This window comes from Eumetopias jubatus, unplaced genomic scaffold (genome assembly GCF_037043125.1).
Source record: "Eumetopias jubatus isolate StellerSeaLion01/CBP00866 unplaced genomic scaffold, mEumJub1_p1.0 scaffold_16, whole genome shotgun sequence".
NCBI lineage: Eukaryota > Metazoa > Chordata > Mammalia > Carnivora > Otariidae > Eumetopias > Eumetopias jubatus.
In genome coordinates this window covers 47,631,185-47,655,027 of record NW_028274822.1, presented here as the reverse complement: position 1 = coordinate 47,655,027, position 23,843 = coordinate 47,631,185, and the positions used below count along the sequence as shown (strand labels likewise).

Sequence of the window (23,843 nt, the reverse complement as noted above, 5' to 3'; positions counted from 1 at the left end):
AAAGAATTCATCTCCTATGATTTCATTTATATAAAATTCAAAAACAGGCAAAATTAATTTCTTCTGTCAGATTCAGGGCTCGGGGGTTATACTCTCAGACAGGGAAAAGGGGGCACAAGGCAGGGTTCCTGGGTGCTGGTCAGTTCTGCTTCTGTGGCTGGGTGCTGGTGTCGTTGGTGTATTCACACTGCAAAAAATTCACTGAGCACACAGGGTATGTTCACTTTCTGTACATATAGACTGCTTTAATAAAAATATAATAAAGAAATACATGAAAAAAATTTTTTAAAAATTTAAATGCTCTTTAAAAATAAATCTAGTTTAACAATTTCCTTTAGGTTAAAGACGTGGAGTCCGAATAGAAGAGCCTCAGTGGGCCACATGGTGAGAAACTTGTCTTCCCTGCCGTTCTCACTCTTGTTTTGCCTTCCTCTTCGTCCAGCCTCCGGCTTCTCATTGATGACCAGACTCTGAAAAGTAACCAAAGGCTACAGGACTTGTCGGGTTCCCAGCATCCCCTGTATCTGGGCGGGAGTCACTTTGAGGGTTGCATCAGCAACATCTTCATCCGGAGGTGCGTGCCCTGTTGCGGGGGTGCGGCTGCTGAGCGTGGTCTGCCTCAGGGAGGGCAGCCCCTTGCTCTGGTAGTGGAGTTGGATTTGTCAGCACGTGCTGCCTGAGGCTCTCATTCCACCAACTTTCAAACAACTTCTTAGACAAGATACGCACATTAGAAACAAACCACCTCCCAGGAACACCTCACCTGGGCCCGGCCTCCCTTTGTAGGAGCAGCTTTGGCACATAACCTTGGGAAAGGTCTAGTGAAAGTTAACTTTCAGATTATGGCCCTGAAGATTTTCCATACTGAAATTTTACTTCATTTTAATCAAGGTCATGCAATTTGATTTCATCAGTGCTCCCCTGTTTTGGGGGGCTGGGGACTTGCATGGGCCGGCACTGCTGGGAAGCCAAATCACCACCGTGTCGAACCCGACCGGGACTTTTCATAGAGAGAGAAGCCTGGTCCTTGCACACAAATGTTTAGATGTTCTTTCCTTTTGATTCAAAATGATCGCTTTTTAGATAAAAGCCAAAACCCTCCCCAAGGCAGAAGGAGGGCCCAGGACTGGTCAGGAACCTCGGCAACCTATGGGGAGCTTGGGGCTCCTGCTGTCCATCAAGGCTCAGACAACAATCATGAGATAAGCAGATTATTTATCTGTGAGACTCTCCTGCTCAAATGCAGCAAGATCAACCCTTCTGCAAACTCACCTCTAAGGTTTCCTGGTGTTCACCATCATTCTAGGTCATCAGTGCCCACTTTTCTCCTCTCTGCATAGTTCATTTTCACATTTCTAAATGACACTTGTTCCAAAGAGACCACTATCATACTCTGGCTTTGCCCCAGCCCTAACCATTCAAGTCAATGAAATTTTTTGAGCCTTCCTGCTGGCAAGGCATGGTGCTGGGTATTATAGGGAATGCAGAAGTGGGTCACAGCCCATCCTCCTCTCTGAGCCTGGTGTCTCCTCTAGATATAATGTGCAGGTAGGAGATGAAAGTTCACCTAAAGCCTGACAGTAAGAATGCATAGTTTTGAAGCTCTCTCTGCCAGTGCATCTTCCTTGAGATTTCAGAGTTGGACAGTGGTTTGCCTCTTCACCCTCCTTCCAGGCAATCAGGGAGCCCTGCGGTCCTGGACTTGGCCAGTAAAACTTTCAAGAGAGATGTGTCCCTGGGAGGCTGCAGTTTAAACCCACCACCTTTCCTCCTGTTGCTCAGAGGTTCTATGAGGTTTAACAAATCCCACACTTTGAATATCAATCAGGTAAGTGTACCCAACACTGGCTTTTGCTTCTCCCTTGGGGATTCTCAGAAGTGAATCCTACTTCATGTGAGATGTTGGGGAAGGGGTGGGAGTGGAGGGAGGGGTGTAGATCGCCTGATCTCTTGGTGGTCGGTGCCTCCAGGAAGTGGGATCGATGGGTCAGCAACAGTTGCATTATACCAAAGGTAAAAAATCTTTTACTTTGTATCTTGGTGAAAATTCAGCAATTTTTGCAGGCAGAACAAATTAAATCCTAGGTTTCTCAAGTCCTATAGATGAGGTCTTGCTCTTTTGACACTTCTGTTGTGTCTCCAACAGGCACAATGAGTTTCTCTAGAATATAGGAATCATGCCCCTTCCCCTGCCCACAGACACCCCTCCACCCTGCCCCTTATGACAGCACGCATGCACGCACCCAGGCCTTGCCAAGACCAGTGCGGTTTGACCTTGACTGCACATTAGAAACAGCTGGGGAGCTTTTAAAAGCCTAATGCTCGGGTTGCATCCCACCCAATTAGGTCAGATGCTCTTGCAGTGGGTCCAAGCGGCAGGAGTTTATAAAGCTTCCAGGGGATCCTAATGTGCAGCACTAAGAGAGGCTGAAAGGAAGAACAGTTTCTGATTTGAAGGAGCAGAAGCATCATAATGAATTGGACACAGCGTTAGGACTTAAAGAATTCCTTGCTGTGCCCGAAGTCAACAGTCTGACCTCCCCATATCTGGAGGTTACAATTAAAACGATTAATGGATAAGGCTGAGCACCTACCTATGTGCTAGCCAAGTGGCTTTTCTTACTAAATCTGCAAGTAACCTTGTGAAGGAAGTAGCATTACTATCCTTCTGTACTTTCATGTCACCATACTAAAGTAATAGTAGCAAGTGAGTATATGACCAGCCACATGTTCCAGAACAAGATGCTGCAGTGTAGAAAGGTCAGCAATTGGCCCAAGCTCCCACAGATAGAAGGTGGAGTTGGAATTCAAAACCCGACAGCCTCCTCCCGCAGCCTGTGCCTCTTAAAAGCAACGCACTTCTGTTCAGCACACTTTTCGCTCACCATCAACCCCATGCCACTTGCCTGCCAATATTTTCCCTGCGGCACAGTGATTTGGAGGAGTTGAATAGATAGCACATAATCAGAAATGTTCTACGCTATTAAGAAGAAGTATAGTTCAGAGAGGGTAGTCATTTTACTGTTAGGAGAACATCTTTAGGATGGCTCCATCAGGAATGAAATCACATGAATTCACTTTTTTCATCAGAAGGCTGAAAGTTACGGAGAGACTAAATTAACACAGCGATGGTAGAGATGGAGAGAAGGAAATGGATTCAAAGCTGTTTAGAAGATAGAATGTACAGGACCCAGATAATGATTGACGGTGGGTGTAAGGGAGAGGCAGGAGTTAATACAATTCCGAAGCATCTGGTCCAGGTTATTGGATGGATGGAGGTGCCGTTCATGGAGATAGGAGAAGAACAAGTATTCAGAGGAAGAGACTGAGTGGAGTGTGTTTTATATTGAGTGACAGGTGCCCGCAGGACATCTACAGGGAGAAAGCTGGCGGGGGCCTGTCAGATGTCGCTGAGTGGGCCTCAGCGGATGGCGGGCGCAGGGGCTGGAGTTATCCCTGTGGGAGCCGCCATGAACACACTGTATTTAATTGTGCCCCTGTTCTGTGCAAGCCCCCAGATTAGGTAGAATAAGACATTAATTCTGCCTCCAAAAGCTCACTGACGGAAAGAAAGCAAACAAGCCACAAAGCTTTGTGGTTAAGGACTAGACTTTGGGGTAAGACTTACTGGGTTTGCATCAGGCTTACTAGGTGTGTGACCTTGAGTGATTATATAACGTCTCTGTGGGTCTATTTCCTGCAACATAATGGGGATATATAAAGTAATATCTTGTAGTGGTGTTGTGAGAGTTAAATGAGGTAATAAACACAAAACACGTAGCAAAGTGCCTGGCACATGGTAAGCATAGCTGTGATCATTATATACCCTAATAACCTAAGTGAAAGGCACGAAACATGCAACAGACCTGGGGTGGCAGGAGTTTTCCTGCCCCAGAGATCAGGAGGTGACACACGAGCTGGGCCCGGAGGATGGGTTGGATTTAGACAAGTGAGTGTCGCTGCTACGTGAGCAGAAGCCCAAAGCCCAGAGGCGGGATGTGGGTGCACCTCAGGTACAAGACCCATTCCATGCATTCTCTCTGATCTTCAGTAGTTTGCAGTCTCTCTCTTTCAGTTCTCACCACACCCCTCTGAGAGCAGAATAAACTACCAACTCTATAGGTAGGTAACTGAGTCTCAGGGAGGCTAAAACAAAAACAAAACAAAACAAAAAAAACAAAACCAACTAGCCCAAGAGCACCCAGTCAGTAAATGGTAGACTCAGAATTCAGACTTAGGGCTGTAGATCTCAAATGTTCTCTTCAGACTACGTCCTGTGGCTTCTTTGGCTTGGAAAGCTTGGTGAACAGGGGAAATTGGGTGGAGAAAGGGTGGGGAGTGACAAGGTCAACTCAGAATTCCACGTTTGAGCCACATCAGGCAGAGGATGGCCTGACATAATTTTGACATTTTTCTATAGGCAGCATGAAGCCATTGAAAGGCCTGCTTTAAGCCATGTTTAAATAAACTGGCAGGAGCCTGTGGGATGGTTTGGTGAGGGAAAGTTCTAGAGACAAGGAGTCAAGCTGGCGAAGTACTACAAAGTCCAGGCAAGAGAGTCAGAGCCTTTCAGGGCAGGGGGATTAGGGCTGAAAAGGAAGGAGTGGCAATCGTGTCACAGAGATAAAGGAGGACACGGAAGCTAAACTCGGGGAAGAGGCAAGGGAGGTAGGTGGGTGTCCACCATGGCCAGGATGTAGGGCCTGGATGCTCCGGAACACGTGGGGGCCATTATGAGAAGGAAGAGGTGGTGACAAAAGTTATTTATGAAATCTGCTCATCTTGATGTTACTGCTCTTGATACACAAAGAAGAATCTTTCAGGGAGGGAGTGAGGACCCACTCTTGCGAGCCCCAGGCAGGAAGCTCCACTAGCCTCCAGGTTTGACTGGATTTGAAGTGGTTTTAAGCAATTCATCTAACTTTCTGGTGGCCATGATTGCTCATCTCCACTCAGCAATGTGTAAGCACAGGATGTTTTAAATAACTGGTATCAGGTTTCCATTCTGAGCACCCTGTCCAGGAATTGGGCCCGGGAGGAAAACCTGATCTTGAAGGAATTTAAATCTGTTGGGGATCCTTTAGCTATTAGCTCCAAGTGTAAAATGACTTAAACAATAAGAGGATCTATAAAGTCACATAACAGACAGCTTGAGGACAGGTAGGCTTAAGGCCTGGCTGGTCTCAGCTCACCTCAGCTCCACCCTGCGTAGTTTGGAGCTTCATATACTGACGGGACAATGCCCAGCACCAGAGCCACGGATCAGCTCGGCTTTATTAGTAAAGATATTATTTCTCAGAGGCCCCCCCCCCCCGCTCCACCACCACGTCCCCTCCAGGTTCATTGGCCAAGAGGGAGGTCACATGTTCCTCTCTCATCCAATCCCTGGCACAGTGAATCCCTGCTCGTCCCTTCGACAAATAGAGATCCCAGCTGAGCTCTGGTCTTGTGGGAGTTGTGGACATGGGATCAAAATCTGGGTTCTTCCTAGCCAAGAAAAAGGGAGGAATGGCTGGAGAGTCTCAGTTTCTAACAACAATTTTGCTAGTCCTACTTGATATTTATCACAGTTGTTTTTCAGCATTAAAACTTTGTTCTGTTCAAAAGTTCAACACATCGTCTAAGCTCAGGACACACTTCTGTGTATGGATCAATTCTAATTAAAGTGGAGACAGGCCGGGGTTCCCCTCCAACACACACACATACCCGCCCTGCCACACACACCCCTTCTGGTTCCTGCTGTCTGTTTTTGCACTGCCCTGCTGCAGAAACCCAGGTGAATGGCTCCAGGAGAGGTGGCGTGTTGGCGGCTGCATGGCCTGGGGACTGGCTGTGCACGCTCAGGCTGCGGGCCCAATGCTGGCTCTCCCAAGAGACACTATGATTATTCCACAGCTCCATGGTGGGGAGGGGCTCTGGGTACCCACTCATCCCAGGTGCGGCAGCTGTCAGGAAAGAGACCAGACTTGTGTCAGATGGGAAGAACATGCATCCTCCCCAAGGATGAATTCATCTCTATTGAATTAATCTCCTAGGATCGAAGTAAAAACTGAGCAAGGCTCTTAGCAAGATAAGTATTCTTTACTCTTCTCTGATAATGAGCTGTCCTAAGTTTGTGCTTCTCTGCCTTGCAGCCATTGCAGGACACGCCAGTGGCCTTTCCACGGAGCATGGACATGTGGCGAGAGGCTCAGTCTTGCCTACCACCTCCCCGGGCCCAGGCCAGTCATGGAGCCCTCAGGTTTGGGGACAGGCCCACCAGCCACTTGCTATTCACGATTCCCCAGGAGTTGGTGAAACCCAGGTATTTTGAATATTCCTGCCCCCACACCGACTCAGAACCTGACTCCACAATTGTATCCCAGAGCAGGCCAGCTGGCAGGACACCACACACCTGTCACTAATGAAGTGGCAACATCACTTTTGTGGAAAGAGGTGCTGGCCTGCACAGGACATGGTGCGTGACTGCCCCAAGCGTGCTCCGTCTCCGCTGCCAGAAGGCACACGTGCGCTGCTCAGAGGCTGAAACAATCCGCTGGGCTCTGGTGTAGAATTGACGGCGTTCTAAAAATACCACTGATACTTCCTTTCAAAGCTGCTATTTATTTCTATGATAAATCACCTTTCTTCTCTACATTCTATAGTCAGAGAAAAATAATTCTTGTAAGTAGACTCAGTGCCAGATAGATCATTTTTAGAGAGCACTTTTGGACTTCTTGTGCTAACAAGTTGCCTCTCTTCTGGGGAGGAGGGAGTGAACAGAGATATTAATTATGTCAGAAAAAAGGTAGGAAAACAAGGCTTGTCATTTTCATGTGATTTGGAGACATAAATAACAAGGTGCCAAAATTCCTTTATGATTTATGTACAGAAGCAGAATTTCCCAGGGTCAGAATGGCCTGGCTTTAAGACCAAGCTTTCAATCCCCACTCAGCCACTTGCTGGCTCTGTGACCTCAGGCCATTTGCCAGATCGGTCTTCTGGGATGCAGACGTGAAGATAGGATTAGATGTTGCAAGAGATGTGTTGTTCCTGTGGGAGATAAAGGCGGAGGCAGCAGGGGCTGGTGGGAAGAGCCTTCCGCGGAGACAGGGGCCCAGCACCTGCGAATGATGGGGCCGCCGCAAGCAAAGGTCACCCCTTAGAAGAGTCCAGTGTTGGGCATCAATGGCCTGGCTCTAGTTTTGCTGTTGAGCTCAGTCCTTGGCTGGGAGTCACCCATATGCCATTGCAGATCTGAGGGCACGGGGGCTGGGGGCTGCCACCCATGGTGTCCCGCAGCCAGTTCACTCAAAAGGGGTTTGGAGCAGCAAGTCGATGGATACCACAGGCTGTTGTTTAACTTTTTTAAGCCTCAGCTTTCTCTCTATGAACTTGGCATCATCGATGTTTTCCCAAGTTGCTACATCTCTTTGAACCTCAGTTTTCTCATCAGTTAAATGGAGCTGATAATGCTTTCCCTGCAGGGAGGGATGCAGTAGCTTGCAAGGAGCTGGCCCTGGGAGGCCCACTCAATGAGCCAAGTGCACGATTCACAGGCAGATGTGAAGGCCGGAAAAGGGAAGGGTGGCGTTCGGAAGGAGAACCCTATGCCAGCAGCCCCCCATCTCCATTTGTGCCACAGAAAGGCTGGGGATCCCTGATTTGCCAACGGAGACTGAGAAGTGAGGTCCCCCTCAGTTATTTGCCCTTCCTGGGGCTACCTCTCGGGAGGAAGGCCCACTCCCCATCACCGTGCTCTTGGTCAAGATCAAGTCTCTGTGCAGATGCTGCCCAGCCTCCCCGCCCTCCTGCCTGGGCTCTGGCGCTCCCCCACCAGCGCTTCCCTCCCCCCACCCTGCAAAGCCCCTTCCTGTCTTGCATCTCCTCTCAGAGCACACTCAGTATGGTGAGTTCTCTGGCTTCTTCTGATGATTCAACCCCAGCACCTTCCCTTGCAGCACTAATGTATACATAATAAATGGGAAAAGGAACGTTTTAACGGGGAAGTGGTAAAAAGCAATCACTAGTAGATATAATTTTTAAATTATTGAAGTCTCAAATACTGTAGCCATCAAGAGTATATTTTCAGGATGAGGCAAGTCCAGAATATGGGCTATTCCGTTGTTCTCATTCTAATTTATATTCTAGCAATTCGTTGCCTCTCCTTTAAAATGCTGCACCACTATTTTATCGTTTTGGTGAATGTATAAAAATGCCACTTCACTCTCTGCCTTATTCTCCCATCCAGCAGCAATGAAGAGTCTGAGCTGCTGTATCATATGCTGGGATTTGAATCTACTGGCGTCTTTTTTGGGTGTTAGTCAGTTAGCCTTTTATGAAAGAAAGCTGCTTTAAGAAATAACTCTGGAAAGCAAATGTCAAGCCTGATAACCAAGCCCACATATGTAAAGTACTTTAATTCTGTAGCAAGTTCGAATATCCTCCTTAAATTGGCTAACCCTCATTCTCCAAACCTCCGCACACAGCTACACCAAGAGAAATATTGAGCGGTGTCACCATCTGGTTGGTTTAATTTAACATATATAGATTTCCCTTTTGTTTTGAAGAACATCACCCTCAAGGAAACTCCCTAATCTAAAAGATTCAACTTTCTCGGTGTTTGCTCAGCCTCACGATATTAAAAAGCAAAGAGAAGTAACAGTGCCATTTTCTCTTTCATTTCCTGATTCTGCCTCCAAGTTTTCCATTTACCATTTCATTCAACTATTCAATTAACTGCTTAATTCAACTCAACTATTTGTCGAGTGCCTGCTGTGTATGAGGCACCCCGTGGGGATGCAGCTTTAAACAGGAGAGACCTAGGTTCTGCCTCTGTCACCCAAGGAGGGGGTGATGACAGCCTGCTGATACCTGGACCCCCCATCACCTTTGCACGCTGTCCTTTTAGGGATCCTTGTCAGTGCACGTGTGCACCAGAAACAGTTCGAGAGTGAAACACCCATCGCTGCATTCCCAGGGCTCACCACAGTGCCTTACGCATGCTACACACTCATTAAATATTTGTTGGATGCACGGGTGGGTGGGTAAAGGAGTGAATGTAAATTCTCATGCAAAGTAAATCTTGTTCAGCCAGATGTGCATATGATATGTAACCACCATGCAAAGGAGTTATTAACTTTCCTTTTCTTCTTTCCCAGCATGGTGCTCGCTTAATTCCTGTTCCATCATCAGTGGGGTCTTAATTAAGGTCCAAGAAACATAAAAGCGGGTGGGAGAAGGTAGATCTGTACTTTTCTGCCTCTGCCTATGTCTTGCAGAAAGAAAATGCTTACCTGTTGCTTAAATCAAATCCTTGTTATTCCATTCGCACCCCGCCCCCACGCACTTCCCCTTGCAACTTTCCTCTCCTTGCGTGTGTACAAAATAGAATGCATATTCACTGGGTTAAAAAGATACAGGCCGCTAAGTGAAATAAGCCATTAGTCATGGACAGGCGAATACTATATAACTGCACTTATATGTGGGACCTAGAGTAATCAAATTCAGAGAGACAGGAAGGAAAATGGTGGACACGGGGGGCTGGGGCACAGGGAATGCAGAGGTGTTGTTTGATGCGTACAGAATTTCTGTTTTGCAAGGTGGAAAGAGTTCTGGAGACTGGATGCACAGCAATGTGAGTGTACTCAACCCTACTATACACTTTCAAAGGGTTAAAATGGCAAAATTTATGTTATGTATATACTTTGCCATGATTTTTTAAAATGTGGATGTTTTTTAAACAGTAAGGCACCTTTTTTCATGCCATGTGCCAGCCCTTATACCAGCAGCTAGGTTTGCCGTAGAGCTTCCTCATTATTCCCCAACAGTGTAAGAAAATCGTATGCACAACTTTTAATAGCTGGACTCTAATAGCTTTTAAAAATTCCCAAAGAGATGGGTCATTTAATCAGTACATGCCTTAGTTTATTCATTTGAATGACGGGGGTTGGGGTGTCTGCGCCTCACCCTCTCTTCCGGCTTCGGGGACTCAGAAAAACACTAAAAACACTAAAAACCTCTATTTTCCTTCTTTGCCTGTTGCTTTCTTTTCCTGACAGGTCACGGTTTGCTGTGGACGTGCGGACGGCTTCCTCCAGAGGCCTTGTGTTCTACTCGGGCTCTCAGAACTCCTACATGGCGCTGTATCTCTCCAAGGGACGGCTCGTCTTTGCCTTGGGGGCAGGAGGGAAGAAGCTGAGGCTCAAAAGCAAAGAGAAGTGCAACGACGGGCAGTGGCACACGGTGAGAGCCGGGGCTGCGTGAGAAGCTGCCACTGCCGCAGAGTCCCCCCGGACTAACCTGGAGAGGGGTCGCAGCCTCCTGCCTGCCACGGAGCCCACCACTGGCCGAGCTTGTGTGCTCAGAGGCACCGAGCACCCCAGCGCTTTGGCAGCGGAGATTGCTCCGCACACCGGGCAAGGAGGTCGGGCGTGATGTGTCGGTGCCAAGATGGGCTCTATTCACTGCTTCTTCAGCCCCCGCCATGCCTCCCTGGGCTCTGTCCCCTTCCCCTCCCACCCCCGCTGCCTGGACCATTTCTCCCGGTCAAGACACTGTCCAGGTCTCCGGGGCCCCTCTCTGAGCCGGGAATGCCTTCTGCATAACACGAGCTTAATTAAAGACCCACATCCCTAGCTTTCCAGATCTTGCCTGAAGGCATCCCAGATTACAAGAGATACAGTATAAGAAAGGAGAAGAGCTGGGATTCAAGGGGCGGGCAGGGCCCAGATCATGGGAGCATTGAAGCCAAGGTGAGGATTCGGATTTTATTCTGAGTGTCTCTGAAGCTTCGGAAGAATCTTCAACTAAATAAGGAGCATTGCATGAACAGATGGATATTTTCAAAGCTGTCTTTAGCTGAAGAGATGAAATGGGGGTAAGAGCGGCCAGGTGGATGCCGCTGCCTTCGCCTCAAGAGGCGGTGGGGAACATGGACAGAAGTACACTGTCTAGCATGTGCTCCGAAAACTGAGAGGGCTCGCTGAGGGGTCACATGTAGAGAGTGAGAGAAAGAGGGGTCCGTATCAAGTCCTGTGGTTTGGGACCAGCCGTCGGGACGCCAGAGGGACTGCTACTGAGACGCAGAAAATGAGGAGAAGGGGCGTGTGGCCAGGGAAGGAGCAATTTAGAGCTGGGGAAGAGCCAGGGTTCTGCTGTGAACCTCCTAGGGTGGAGTGGCCTGTCAGACATTCAAGCCCACCATTCTAGATAGTAAAGGCCAGAGGTCACAGCTGGCAATATAAGTTGGGGAGGCATTAGTGAACAGTCTCATAGCCGTGAGATGGCGGAGTCCACCCTAGAGCCCAGGGATCTTGCCTTTTAGCAAAGCGGTGAAAATGTGTCCTCCCTTGTTAGTAAAGAAGTAGCCATGGCCCCTTGCTCCAGGAGCCCTGCCAAAGGACTTTTATTTTTTATTTTTTTAAGGTTTTATCCATTTATAAGAGAGAGAACATGAGGGGGGAAGGAGGAGAGGGGGAGGGAAAGGGACAAGCAGACTCCGCACTGAGCATGGAGCCCAAAGTGGGGCTCGATCCCAGGACCCTGAGATCATGACCTGAGCCGAAACCCACAGTCCGACGCTCAACCGACTGAGCCACCCAGGCACACTAAGGAATCCTTCTTATAAAGCTCACTTTTCTAGCTTACTCTGTTTAGTATCTAACATAATCTCACAAAATGGTGATGATGATGATAATACTAGGGAGAAAAATTTCTGATTTTTTAAAGCTCCTTGAAGAAACAGAAAAACATTGTTTTAAAAAATATCCTGTGACCAGTAATAAAATACATCACCAATTGTCAGAGGTAAAACATGATTAATATATATTTTTTTACTCTTAAGGTGGTGTTTGGGCAAGATGGAGAGAAGGGGCACTTGGTTGTGGATGGTCTGAGGGCCCAGGAGGGAAGTTTGCCTGGAAATTCCACCATCAGCCTCAGAGCACCAGTTTACCTGGGATCCTCTCCCTCAGGGAAGCCAAAGGTAAATAGTTATGCTTCATCAACACATGAAAAGATGCTCAGCATCACTAATCATGAGACAAATGCAAATCTAAAGCACAATGAGATATCACCTCACCCCTGTCAGAATGGCTGTTATCAAAAAGACAAGAAATAACGAGTGTTGGTGAGGATGTGGGGAAAAGGGAACCCTCCTGCACTGTTGGTGGGAATGCAAACTGGTGCAACCACTCTGGAAAACAGTATGGAGGTTTCCTCAGAACATTAAGAATAGGAATTCTGTACAACCCAGAAATTCTACTGATGAGTATTTACCCAAAGAAAATGAAGAAAGACTCTAATTCAAAAAGAAATATACAACCCTACATTTATTGTAGCATTATTCACAATAGCCAAGATATGAAAGCAATGCAAGTGTCCACAGATAGATGAATGGATAAAGAAGATGTGATACATACACACACACACACACACACACACACACACACACACACACACACACACACACACACACACACACACACTGGAATATTAGCCATAAAAAAGAATGAAGTCTTGCCATTCATAACAACAGAGCTGGACCTAGAGGCTATCTTGCCAAATGAAATAAATCAGACAAATACCATATGATTTCACTTATATGTAGAATCTAAAAAACAAAACATGTGAACAAACAAACAAAAAAGAAATAGACTCATAAATACAGAGAACAAACTGGTGGTTGGCAGAAGGGGAGTTGGGGATGGGCCAAATAGGAGAAAGGGATTAAGAGATCATACTTCCAGTTATATAATAAATAAGTCATGGGTATGAAAAGTACAGCAGGTTTATGGTCAATAATATTGTAATAACTTTGGTGATGGACGGTGAGTACACTTAGCATGGTGAGCATTTGGTGCAAAAAAAATAGTTATGTTTTAAAACCATAAATAAAAATAATTCACCTTATGATATAATTATGAAGGTGGTCAAAAGGTACAAACTTCAGTTATAAAATAATTAAGTCCTGGGGATATAATGTACAACATGGTGACCATAGTTAATAATACTGTATTACATATTTGAAAGTTGCTAAGATAGTAAATCATAAAAGTTCTTATCACAAGAAGAAAAAGATTTGTAACTATGTGTAGCAATGGATGTTAACTAGACTTATTGTGGTAATCATACCACTATATACGTATACATAAATATATATATATGTAGAGAGAGAGAGAGAGAGAGAGAATCACTATGTTGTATACCTGAAAATAATGTTATGTGTCAATTATATCTCAATTAAAAACATTTTAATATATAATCATTATAATTATATAAGATACAAGATATTCAAGAATCTCAAAATACTGTAAATAATTTTTTAAAATACCTAATTAATGTCCCAAAGCCCACAGAAATAATCCCCATTCCTAACCCTTCACTTTTTTTTTTTTAAGATTTTATTTATGTATTTGACACAGAGAGAGAGATAGCAAGAGAGAGAGCACAAGCAGGGGAGGGGGGCAGGCAGAGGAGATGGAGGGGGAAAAGCAGGCTCCCTGCTAAGCAGGGAGCCTGATGTGGGGCTCGATCCCAGAACCCTGGGAAGGCAGATGCTTAACCCAATGAGCCACCCAGGCACCCCCCCAACCCTTCACCTTTAAGGTTCAGCTTGACACACAGGCCTGGAGGAATGAATCTAAGGCTTCTCCATGTCTTTATAGATAGGAATCTGTTAGTTTCTCTTCCAGGGAATGCAGAAACGTAGGTTTTAGGTTGTAGATGGAGACTTCTGTTTAAGATAATGTTTTCCAAACTTTAGCAATTTGTGTCACCTTCATCATCTTTGCCAAACACAGGTAAAAAAATTACTTAATAGCTTGCTCTTGGTCAACTCACTAAGTTTTGTTGTTTTTTTGTTTTGTTTTGTTGGGTTGTTTTGTTTTGTTTTTGATGTGCTTGTTGGGGGGAGAGGGGCAAAGAGAGGATCTTCAGCAGGCTCCACACCCAGCGCAGAACCAGAGGCAGGGCTCGATCTCACAACCCTGAGGTCACAACCTAGCCAAAGTCAACAGTGGGACACTTAATCAGCTGAGCCACTCAGGCGCCCCAAATTGAAGTTTATTTTTTTATTTTTTTTAAAGATTTTATTTATTTATTCATGAGAGAGAGAGAGAGAGAGAGAGGGAGAAGCAGGCTCCCAAGGAGCAGGGAGCCTGATGCGGGACTCGATCCCAGGACCCTGGGATCATGACCTGAGCCGAAGGCAGACGCTTAACCATCTGAGCCACCCAGGCGCCCAAATTTAAGTTTATTTTTAAAGGATGTTTTTGTCTCCCCATAAATGGAAACCCAGTATTTTTTACCATAAAGAGTAGGTAACCATAAATATAAATATATGTAAACAAAACAGTGTTATTAAAGTCTGGTCAGATAGTGTGGTTATACTCCATTTGGAAGAAAAAAAGTTTGACAAGTGATCGCTATATTATGTAATTATAAGTGGCAGTTAAGACATATTAACGCAAAACTAGAGTGCGTTCCTTGTCCTAATCAGAAAGTTAGAAAGGGAAGTGGAAAAGGACTAACTTAATAAGTGAATATGTGTTTTAATGTTATTTGGTGTCTGAAATAAGATTATCTCAAGAACCAAACTTAGGAAAGTGCAAAGGTTTTGATGTGGCCATGGCTCCAAGCCTGGGCTCCGTGAGTGCCCTGTCCCTCCTCCCCACTCCGATGCCAGCAGAGGCCCCACCACACCTGCCTTACATGGGGCACCACACGCAGCTGTCTGTCTTCTCCCTGATTTGCCTTTCGCTCCCACACAGTGAAGGAAGAGGGTCCTGTCGACAGTTCAGTCCTAGGACCGCCCTCGCCAGAATGTGCTGCCCCACACTCAGCCCCTCTTGCCCCTTTCCTCGGGGCTGCTGGCCCGTCCTGCTGTGATGTTTGCTTGCAGTGAGGGAGGAAGGGCCAAGACTCAAATCTGGGCCTGGAAATGGACATAATTAGAAGAGGAAATTTCAGCCAACTTGGATTCTAGGCGGTCAGGCTGACCTAGCCTCGGCCGCTATGTCTCAGCCTGGGCAGAGGCTCAGCCTGGCCCACCTGAGTTTTGCACTGGGGTTTGGGCCGAAGCCCCAGCAAGTCAGAAAGTATTGTTTTGCTTTAGTTTATATTATACATATAATATACATATATTTATAATATATAATATAGTTATATATAATCAGTATATATTAATACTGTACATAATAATACATACGTATTATATGTAATGAATATTATATAATATTGTGTAATATCTATGTGATATAAGGTATAATACTTATATAATAGATAACATTAATTGCCAGAGAGAATCCTCAATGTTAATGTTTGCTTTTCTGTAACCTCTGTACCTGTTTCCCTCTCAGAGAAATCATAGGATGGGGTAGCTATTCAAGAGCACAATATGGGTATTCTTTTGACCTGAGTAAGTCACACTCAGCATCGTAATATACGGGACAACCCATAGTACTCCATGTATATCACTCTTACAAACCAAGCTTCTTTTTGCTGCATTCCTCCCCCTTGAGGGTGCAAACCATGGACTACTCTCCTCCATATCTTCTCAGAGGGCAGGCAACATCCAATCAGCGTCTGCCTCTGAATACCAAAATCTGCAGTCTGCCATTAGGGATCCAGTGTTAGGTGATGACCTTCCCTGGACCGTCTGAACTCGGTTTTGGATACAGGCTCTTCATTGTATTAGATGGTAAATCTTAAGAAACTAAAAATTTCGTCGCTGAGTCCAGTTGGTAGTTTATTGTCGATAATATGCATCTCTAATGTCACCATGTCTTAAAATTATCATATACTGTGTCTGTTGTGTAGGATTCCAGGGTCCTAAAAGCATTTATTCTGGAAGGGAGTTTAAGGATTTTATTCAGTGATTCTTTCATTTTTTTTTTGAAAGTTTCTTAAAAGTTACAGTCTTGCTTCCCAGAAAAATGCACATACAGAGAACATTGGTATATAATTTCAGGGATCACAGAATCCTGAGGTGCATCCTTGGGTCGTCGTTCCAGGTGCCTGGAGGTGCTCTGCGCATGCGCCCGAGGCTGGGCATTGGGTCTTATTTTAACTCCACGGCATTCGTGATTTGTTGGTGGTGCACTGAGCCCAACAATGTAGGAAGCTTTTTTACACTTTATTATTTTTGGAATGTTTTGGCCTCTTTTTCAGTCAGCTGCCCTGCATTAAGCAATCACATAGGCTCATGAAAACTTCAGAAGTGGTTTGTACCTGCAAAGAGACAGTGAGCTATGTACAGTGTAAGGCGGAAATTTCCCGTTACAGCCCTGTCTGTGCAGACCAGGGTCAGGTCCCTGACCAGCACTGGCCAGCAGCCTCCGCCGCCCCTGCCCTCTGCACACACACCGCTTGGTTTGGTGGCCCCCTCAAACTTCAGCCACCCACCGGACATCTGGTATGCAGGTTTTTCTTGGCAGTGTGGGCAGGGAGCCAAATACAACCGTCAGGCCCACCTGACTCGGGCAGGATGGTTGAATCCCCCTACCTGCCTGCTTTTGCAGACAACTGCCCTGCCCTTAACCTTGGCTGCCCCTGTGTGTCTGGGAGGTGTGACTTAATGAAGTTTGCTTTCTCTTCCGCTTGGTTGCAGAGCCTCCCCCAAAACAGCTTTGTGGGATGCCTGAGGAACTTTCAGCTGGATCTGAAACCCCTGGACACCCCTTCTGTGAGCGTTGGTGTGTCCCCCTGCGTGGATGGCTCTTTGGAGAAAGGCATTTATTTCTCCCAGGAAGGAGGTCATGTCATCCTAGGTAAGGGGCAGTTTGGAAGAGTTTATGTCTTAGAGTCTGAAGAACTGGGTCCTTTTTCTTGAATTATGATGTTCTAATTTTTTTTTCTTTTGAAAGCTAACTCTGTGCTGTTGGGGCCCAAATTTAAGCTGGTCTTCAGCATTCGCCCAAGAAGCCTCACTGGCATCCTAATACACGTCGGGAGTCAGCCGGGGAGGCACTTATGTGTTTATATGGAGGCCGGAAAGGTGTGTACCGTGTGATGACAGGGTCTGTGGGTTTCCGTTAGAACCACCTTCATTTCCGGAGACCACAGCAGGGGGCGTTGTGAAGGAGTGGGATCCCATCTTGTTTTAAGAGACCTGATTTCAGGGCTGACTTAGTGTTTTCCTTAAGCAAGTCAGTTCGTCATCATGTTTCCTGTTCATCATCTTTACAACTGGGAAAATTCAAACAAGGCGGGCTGAATTCTACCTGCACCACTTAGTTATATGGCCCTAGGGAAGCTACTTAACCTACTTCAGACTCATTTTCTTTATCTTTAAAATGTGGATCATAATGCTTATATCTTAGGGCTTTTGTCAAGAGAATAGAAACTGTGGTATACTCAATAAATGTTCATTTTTCTCTCTTCCCCTTCACCCTCGTCACATCTCTACTTTTATTCATAAGGGCGGTTCCTGGAGTTGTGGGGTAGATGTTCTCAACAGCTGTCTACACCAGGTCTTTGCCCAGCAGCTGTCTACACCAGGTCTATGCCCAACAGCTGTCTACACCAGGTCTTTGCCCAGCAGCTGTCTACGCCAGGTCTATGCCCAACAGCTGTCTACACCAGCTCTATGCCCAACAGCTGTCTACACCAGCTCTATGCCCATGGCTTGGTGTCCACTGAGTCAGTTTCAGATTTCCCTTATTGTCCCTATACCACCCACCAGCATCTCTGGCCTCTGCAGCCAGGCTGGCCCCTTGGTCTGCTCCCCAGGCTTCCTTTGGCTTGGCATGGAATCCTCTTTTAGTGTAGGCTTCTGCGGCCTTCTGCCCATTCCTCATGGGCCTGGTCAATACCCTACTCTCACCACTGGGGTCCTGTCTCTTTCCTTTTCAAAACCTCTTTTAAAAACCAAATCCTTCCAGGAAGGCCTTAAGGCAAAGAGCAAATCATGATAATGTTAAGGAGCAAAAATTCAACTGAGTAAATTTGAAGATCTCATTGACGTTAATCTAGTCATGAATCAGGCAGCATCCCATCTAGCAAGTAGAGGAGGGCTCTGAGTTGTACAAAATAGAAGGGTTTTATAGGAATGAGGGTGGGGCGGGAAGTCATTAGAAAAGGAAAAGAAAGGATTCTTCCAGGCAAGGTCACATTCCATTAGGGGAAGGGCAGGGGGGTCTTAGTAGGTGGATTACCTCACCTAACTTTCGGGGTGGGTTGGGGGGTTGGTGCTGGAGAAGGCCCATGTGACAGATTACAATGTCGTGGGTGCTGTTCAGAAAATTCCTGACTGATCTATTAAGACTACATTTCTGGGGGAGGTTGAGACGTTACTTAGGTTAGGTCTTCCGCACTGGTTTGGTGACTTGCCTTAAGTGGCTCCATTCTGGGCTTTTGTTTTTCTATTTAGCCATAATATGCAGTTTTCCTTTACCTCTACCCTTCCACAGCTTATTAACGGTGAGAGGAAAACTCCCAGAAGAAGATAAAATAGCCCAAACTCCTAGAACTCTTTGTATTTGAGATGCAGCCTTTAAGAAGGCCTCAGATAGGCTAGAGGCAGGAGCGGCTTGCCGGCCTTGAGAGAAGGCTGGCTTTTCAGGGGAGGGGAGGGGCTCCGGGAGGGCTTCTGGAGAGGAAATAATCATGCACACAAAAATCGAGACCTGATAACCTTCATAACGGCTGTGACATTGTTTAGCTGGAAAACTGCCAGAGAATTGGCCGCACTGGCTAGCTACATGCAAATTAAATGCAAATTAGTTACCAACTCGCTTATTTTAGTCCTCGCATTCGTTCACCTTGCTTCAGCCCTTGGCCCTGGCCCAGAGTGGGAATGCAGAATTCTACACCCTAGCATGAGTGCCTGACCCCTGCTGTGTGCCCAGTCAAATGCCATCCATGAGCTTGCTAAATTCCTTGAACAAGAACCCTGTGAAGGCATGCATTCATGGAATTATTATAATTGTCTGGGCCTTGCAGCAGGGTGTACGCCTCAGCCAGCATTTTTGCCTTCCAAATTTCACATCCTTCTAAACAGAGCCACCGTCACGTATTAATAGCTGAGGAGGATCTTCAATGCTAATCAGTGCCCTTTGAGTAGAGCCTGACAGAGGAGGGGTTTGCATTGGGAGGACATGGCCTTTGGCAGCAACTTCAGGCTGGGCCCTGGGTTTGCAGCTTGCTTGCCTAGGAGGGATGCAGCCGAGAGATTCTTGCAAACACTGGCCCCCGTATGATCACCTGGTATGGGAGGGGGCTTATGTCTAAAGTGCTTCGGGGCTGGCGCGGTGACAGGGCTTGGGAAGGGAAGAAGCCAGGGAAGTTGGCTCTACCAGCCCTTCTGAAGGGAAAATGCATGTGTGTTCCAGGTCACGGCCTCTGTGGACAGTGAGGCAGGTGGGATCTTGACATCGGTCACACCAAAGCGGTCTCTGTGTGACGGACGGTGGCACTCCGTGACAGGTATGATGTCCGGTGACCTGTTGTTCACACCCTGAAACAGTCTCCCTTTCCTTCTGGACTTGAATGTCCCAAAGGCAGCCTCAGCTCCTCAATCCATTAGTGTCTGACCAGACTCAGCCCCCGCGGGTTAACAATGGTGAGCACATGTCCATGGTCAGCTCCAGCTGTATCGATGCCATTCGGGGTTGCTGCCGCCCATCCTCCATCGCCTACAGAGAATTTCTTTTCTTTTCTTTTCTTTCCTTTTCTTTCTCTCTCTCTTTCTTTTTTAGCTCAGAAAACTGATAAGCTCTATTTGTTTTCAAGGCAGTACAACATTATGATTTAGATTTTGGCTCTGAAATCAAGAAGAACAAAGGTCAAATCTCAGTTCCAGCCCTTACCTAAGTGACCTTGGGCAAAAGCCACTTAATTGCTCTTTATCTTCAGTTTCCTTCTCCGCACAATGGAGGTGAAAGTAGCATCCACCTCCCAGGGTGAAAATCAAATGGGATAATGTATGTAAAGTGCACAGCAGGTTCCAATATGTAGTAAGTGCCCAGTAAGTATTTGCTCTTAATTGTTCAAGTTCATTGTTGGGCTATTTTTTTCAACCACCACTTAATATTACAGCGAGCGATGTAGATACACCAGTGGGCGGAAAACAGGCATAGCCTCCCAAACCGAATCTGCTGTTTGATGAATAACCTGGGCACGGTAGTTTGGAGATACATTAAACCACATTGGCTAAAATACCTTTTATAAAAAAGCTAGTCTCTCCCTGTCTAATTGGAATGCTAAATCCATGGCGATTAGTTACGATTGTTAATATTGGAGGAATTTTATGTGGAGGGTCAAAAGCGACTCAGTTTTTAGAAGTCAGCATCTCCCTGGAAAGAAGCTAAGATCGCATGAAATAAACATGGCCTCTGGAGCAGAGGGTCGGAATTCCCAACTCATTCAACTTATAACCAAGCTGTCTCGTCAGGCTCCTCAGTGCTTGAGAGTCGTAGTGTATTCTCTGGGAAAGAAGAGTAATCATATCTTCCTCACAGATTCATTTTAAGGATTAAGTTCTGTAATGTATGTGGAACACCTAAATACCACTTGGTGTTGAGAAATCAGTTGAATTTGAGTCTAGGCTGACTGAATTCCTGCCAACAGCGCTCTCGTGGGAATGAGTTGAGCGGAAGCCCGTGGTGACACCCTAGTATAGACGTTAACCATTGGGCAGGGCTCTCCTTGGGGGACTGACCTGACGGGCTTCCTTTTCCCCCAGTCACCATGAAACAACACATTCTACACCTGGAGCTGGACGCAGAGAATAGCTACACAGCTGGACAGCTCCCCTTCCCGCCTGGCAGCGCTCCTGAGCCACTACACATTGGAGGTGTCCCAGGTAACTTGTCTTGGCTTCTTCTACACCTGTGTGTTGCCCCACGTCAGCTCTTAACATGTCCATCTTAACCCAGCAAACCCAGTGCCCCTGCCCATGGGTGATTAGCTAGGCAGCGGTTGGCTGGATGATGGAGACAGAGAGGCCCTTTGCTCCAACACATGGGAAAACCCAATTGCTAGCAATGGGCACATTGTATAGCCCAGGCCATCTTACTGCTGCTTCTTCTGTCCCAAGCCTATCATTTATAAGCCCCTCTTAAGAGGCTGCATTAACCTAGAAGCCTGATATCAGCAAAGAGTCAGGAGAGGGGCCGAGAAACTGGTCTCTCCCCTCCAGGTGTTTCGTTTTACTGGTGAGTTATTAAGCTTTAGGGGATCAGAATGGGAGGATCATGCAGGTTCTGGAATTTTGCCTGGAAGGAGCCTTGTCATTCTTCCTTCTTTTACGTTCCTCCAAATGATTTGTTAATTTTATGGGTCTTCCATGACCCATAAAAAGCACAAGAGTTCAGAGTTATTATTTATTGATTTGGGCTGTGGAATTGGCTCCTTCAAAGAACTTGAAGAGTAGCCTTGTTGCTGATTTATCACAGCAGGCCGGGGTGTGGGGGGCCAGCTCAAAGGAGGAGGTGATCGGGTAGCCTGAGACCCTCTGTCCCTTGAGCTCAAAGAAGACTATTTTTTAAACTGGGTACATTGACTTGACAGTATGAATTATCCACTGAATGCCTCTCCTTTTCTCTTGAAGCTGGTTTGAAGACACTGAAGCTCCCGGTGTGGAAATCATATTTTGGCTGTCTGAAGAACATTCAAGTCAACCACGTTCCCATCCCTGTCACAGAAGCCGTGGACACCCAGGGCACTGTCAGTCTGAATGGCTGTCCTGACCACTAACTCAAACCCATCACACAGCAAGGGAAGTCACCTCCAAGAGCCCAGTTCCCCAACACACCTCCCTCTCTCCCTGCAGGATCATTCTTGACTTAAGACACCCTGTAGACCGGGTTGCTAGCAAGTCTCATTTTGAATTCTGACCACACATAACTCATCATCTTGGCACTCAGTGCTCCATGTGTATTTTATATAGAAATCCCATTTCTTGAAGATGATGAACAAATTGTTACACGCTTTTGGTAATCTCCTTTCCCACTAAAAATGAAATGTCTTTTAAAGAACATTGTCTTCCACCTGTTAAAAAAATATCTTTTAAAGCACTTTAAAAACACAAAAATTGTACATGTGTTAAGGGGTTATAACTTATGGGGTTAAATAAAGGCAGTGTACTCTTTAAATGATGATGTTTTATTAGCATTAAACCGATGGCTTGATGGGCATTGTTAATCATACTAATTCTTCCGCATGTGTTCAGTGTGCTACCTACAACACAGTTTTCTGCAGATAATCATTACGCACATACTGGCAAGGTACTGTGTGTGCTCAATGTTGGACACACAATCAGGCAGAAAAAGTAATTCCTGCCCTGAAGGAATATGCAGTCCTATTGGGGAGACACACAATATTCATAAAATAGTAAATAACTAACAAACCGAATTAATGAACCTCTATTTCCCTTTGGTTTCCCACGTACAGTCTGCTACCAACCAAGTCTCAGTTATGATTATCAATTCCTTGAGGGCAAAGACTATCTAGGAGGGGAGCTGAGATGGCCATACATCCTATAATTAGAGCTTTGCCTGACAAGCTAACAGATAGGAAGGAGGACTTGCTTCTGGTTTTATCTACAAAATAATGAGCCATGTACTAGACCACTGTTATTACCCAGCACCACTCTTCTTAACGAAGAAGATTATACAAGCATTTTTGTGTCTTCTCCATGGTATTTGCCCCTCAGAAGAAAAATAATAATTCTGAAATTTGGACATAGTAATCCTCTATGGTATCCTCATTGCTCCCTGCCCTCCCCCCTCTGAAATGGAGCCACACTCCCTTCAACCCAGTGCTCCTCACACTGCAGGCCTGCGGGCATGGTTTCTAACAACCATACCTATGCAACTGTGGAATATTCTCCTGGGGAGGTAACAAGTTCCCCATCACAGAGGGCATTCAACAGAGGCTGGCTGGTGGGCATTAGGGTTGCTATGCTGACTCAGACATTGAATTGCACGACCTTAAGTCAGGTGTTTTCTGAAAACATTTGACTTCCCAGTGAAAACTTCATCAGGCGATCACCACTCAGACACTGAGTCTGCATGAAGAGCCTTCATTTTACCTGCCTTGGCACCAGCTACACTAAATGGGTGGTTCTCCCTTCTGGCTTCCTGGTGTTATTCTAACTGAAAGTGATTTATTAGTGCTGATTATTCATTAGCACTTCCTAGATTCATTAGAAAGGGACCGCGAATCCACTGACACCACCGGTTTTCCTTCCCTTTGGTAGTAGCTTGAAGACCAGCTGTCCCTCTGCCTTATCTCTCTGAGTGTCATTCCTGCCACCAGAGGCAGCTGAGGGTGTCACAGATGGAATTACAGTTAAGGAAACAGCCCTCGGCGTGCCCCTTCCCAGACTGTACATGCGTGTTCTCTGAAAGGAATGTCTACAGCTCCTCAACTGAACCATCGTGGAAATTCTCTGTAAAGTGCCATACAAATATTATCACTGGTGTCTTCTTCCTGGCTTAAAGTCCCTTCTGGATTGGGCTGACCTTGCGGGAGGAGGCTCAGGAGGGACAGTAGGCTCGCTGACCGTGACAGGTCCACAGTTGGTTTCATTTTGGTCCAGGAGGGTGGGGGAGGGGTGAGAAACCCGGACTGTGAGAAGACCCACAGCACAGCACAACAATCTGGACAACAGTCTCTTCTGGGGGCATCACGTGACTACAAAGCAGTCACGTGTCTTCAGGGGCCGCTTCCTTTGGCACCTCCCAGGGCACCTCCTGACCTCACTTCTCAGTACGAGGGTGGTTGAACTTTTGTCACACTTGCAGTCACCCCCTGGCAGAGGACAATGGCCCTGAGCAGAACATGCTGACATTTCCTTCCTCCCAGGTGGGAAGTGGTCTCACTTGCCCACAGAGAACTTTGACTTGGTTCCATTCTGCCCA

At 46.3% G+C, this 23,843-nt stretch overlaps 1 protein-coding gene across 2 annotated transcripts in view; it reads left to right on the top strand.

Moving 5' to 3' along the window:
* The window catches only part of LAMA3 (laminin subunit alpha 3), a 256,339-nt gene extending 234,664 nt beyond the window's left edge, over window positions 1–21,675 (top strand). For both annotated transcript variants that reach the window (XM_088019656.1, XM_028098310.2), the window contains 10 exons: window positions 443–574; window positions 1,675–1,828; window positions 6,135–6,304; window positions 10,041–10,224; window positions 11,825–11,965; window positions 16,589–16,748; window positions 16,845–16,975; window positions 19,311–19,404; window positions 20,663–20,782; window positions 21,530–21,675. In XM_088019656.1, the coding sequence (XP_087875782.1) occupies window positions 443–574; window positions 1,675–1,828; window positions 6,135–6,304; window positions 10,041–10,224; window positions 11,825–11,965; window positions 16,589–16,748; window positions 16,845–16,975; window positions 19,311–19,404; window positions 20,663–20,782; window positions 21,530–21,675 (1,432 nt within the window). The remainder of the gene's footprint in view (window positions 1–442; window positions 575–1,674; window positions 1,829–6,134; window positions 6,305–10,040; window positions 10,225–11,824; window positions 11,966–16,588; window positions 16,749–16,844; window positions 16,976–19,310; window positions 19,405–20,662; window positions 20,783–21,529) is intronic.
* Window positions 21,676–23,843: the final 2,168 nt, after the last annotated feature.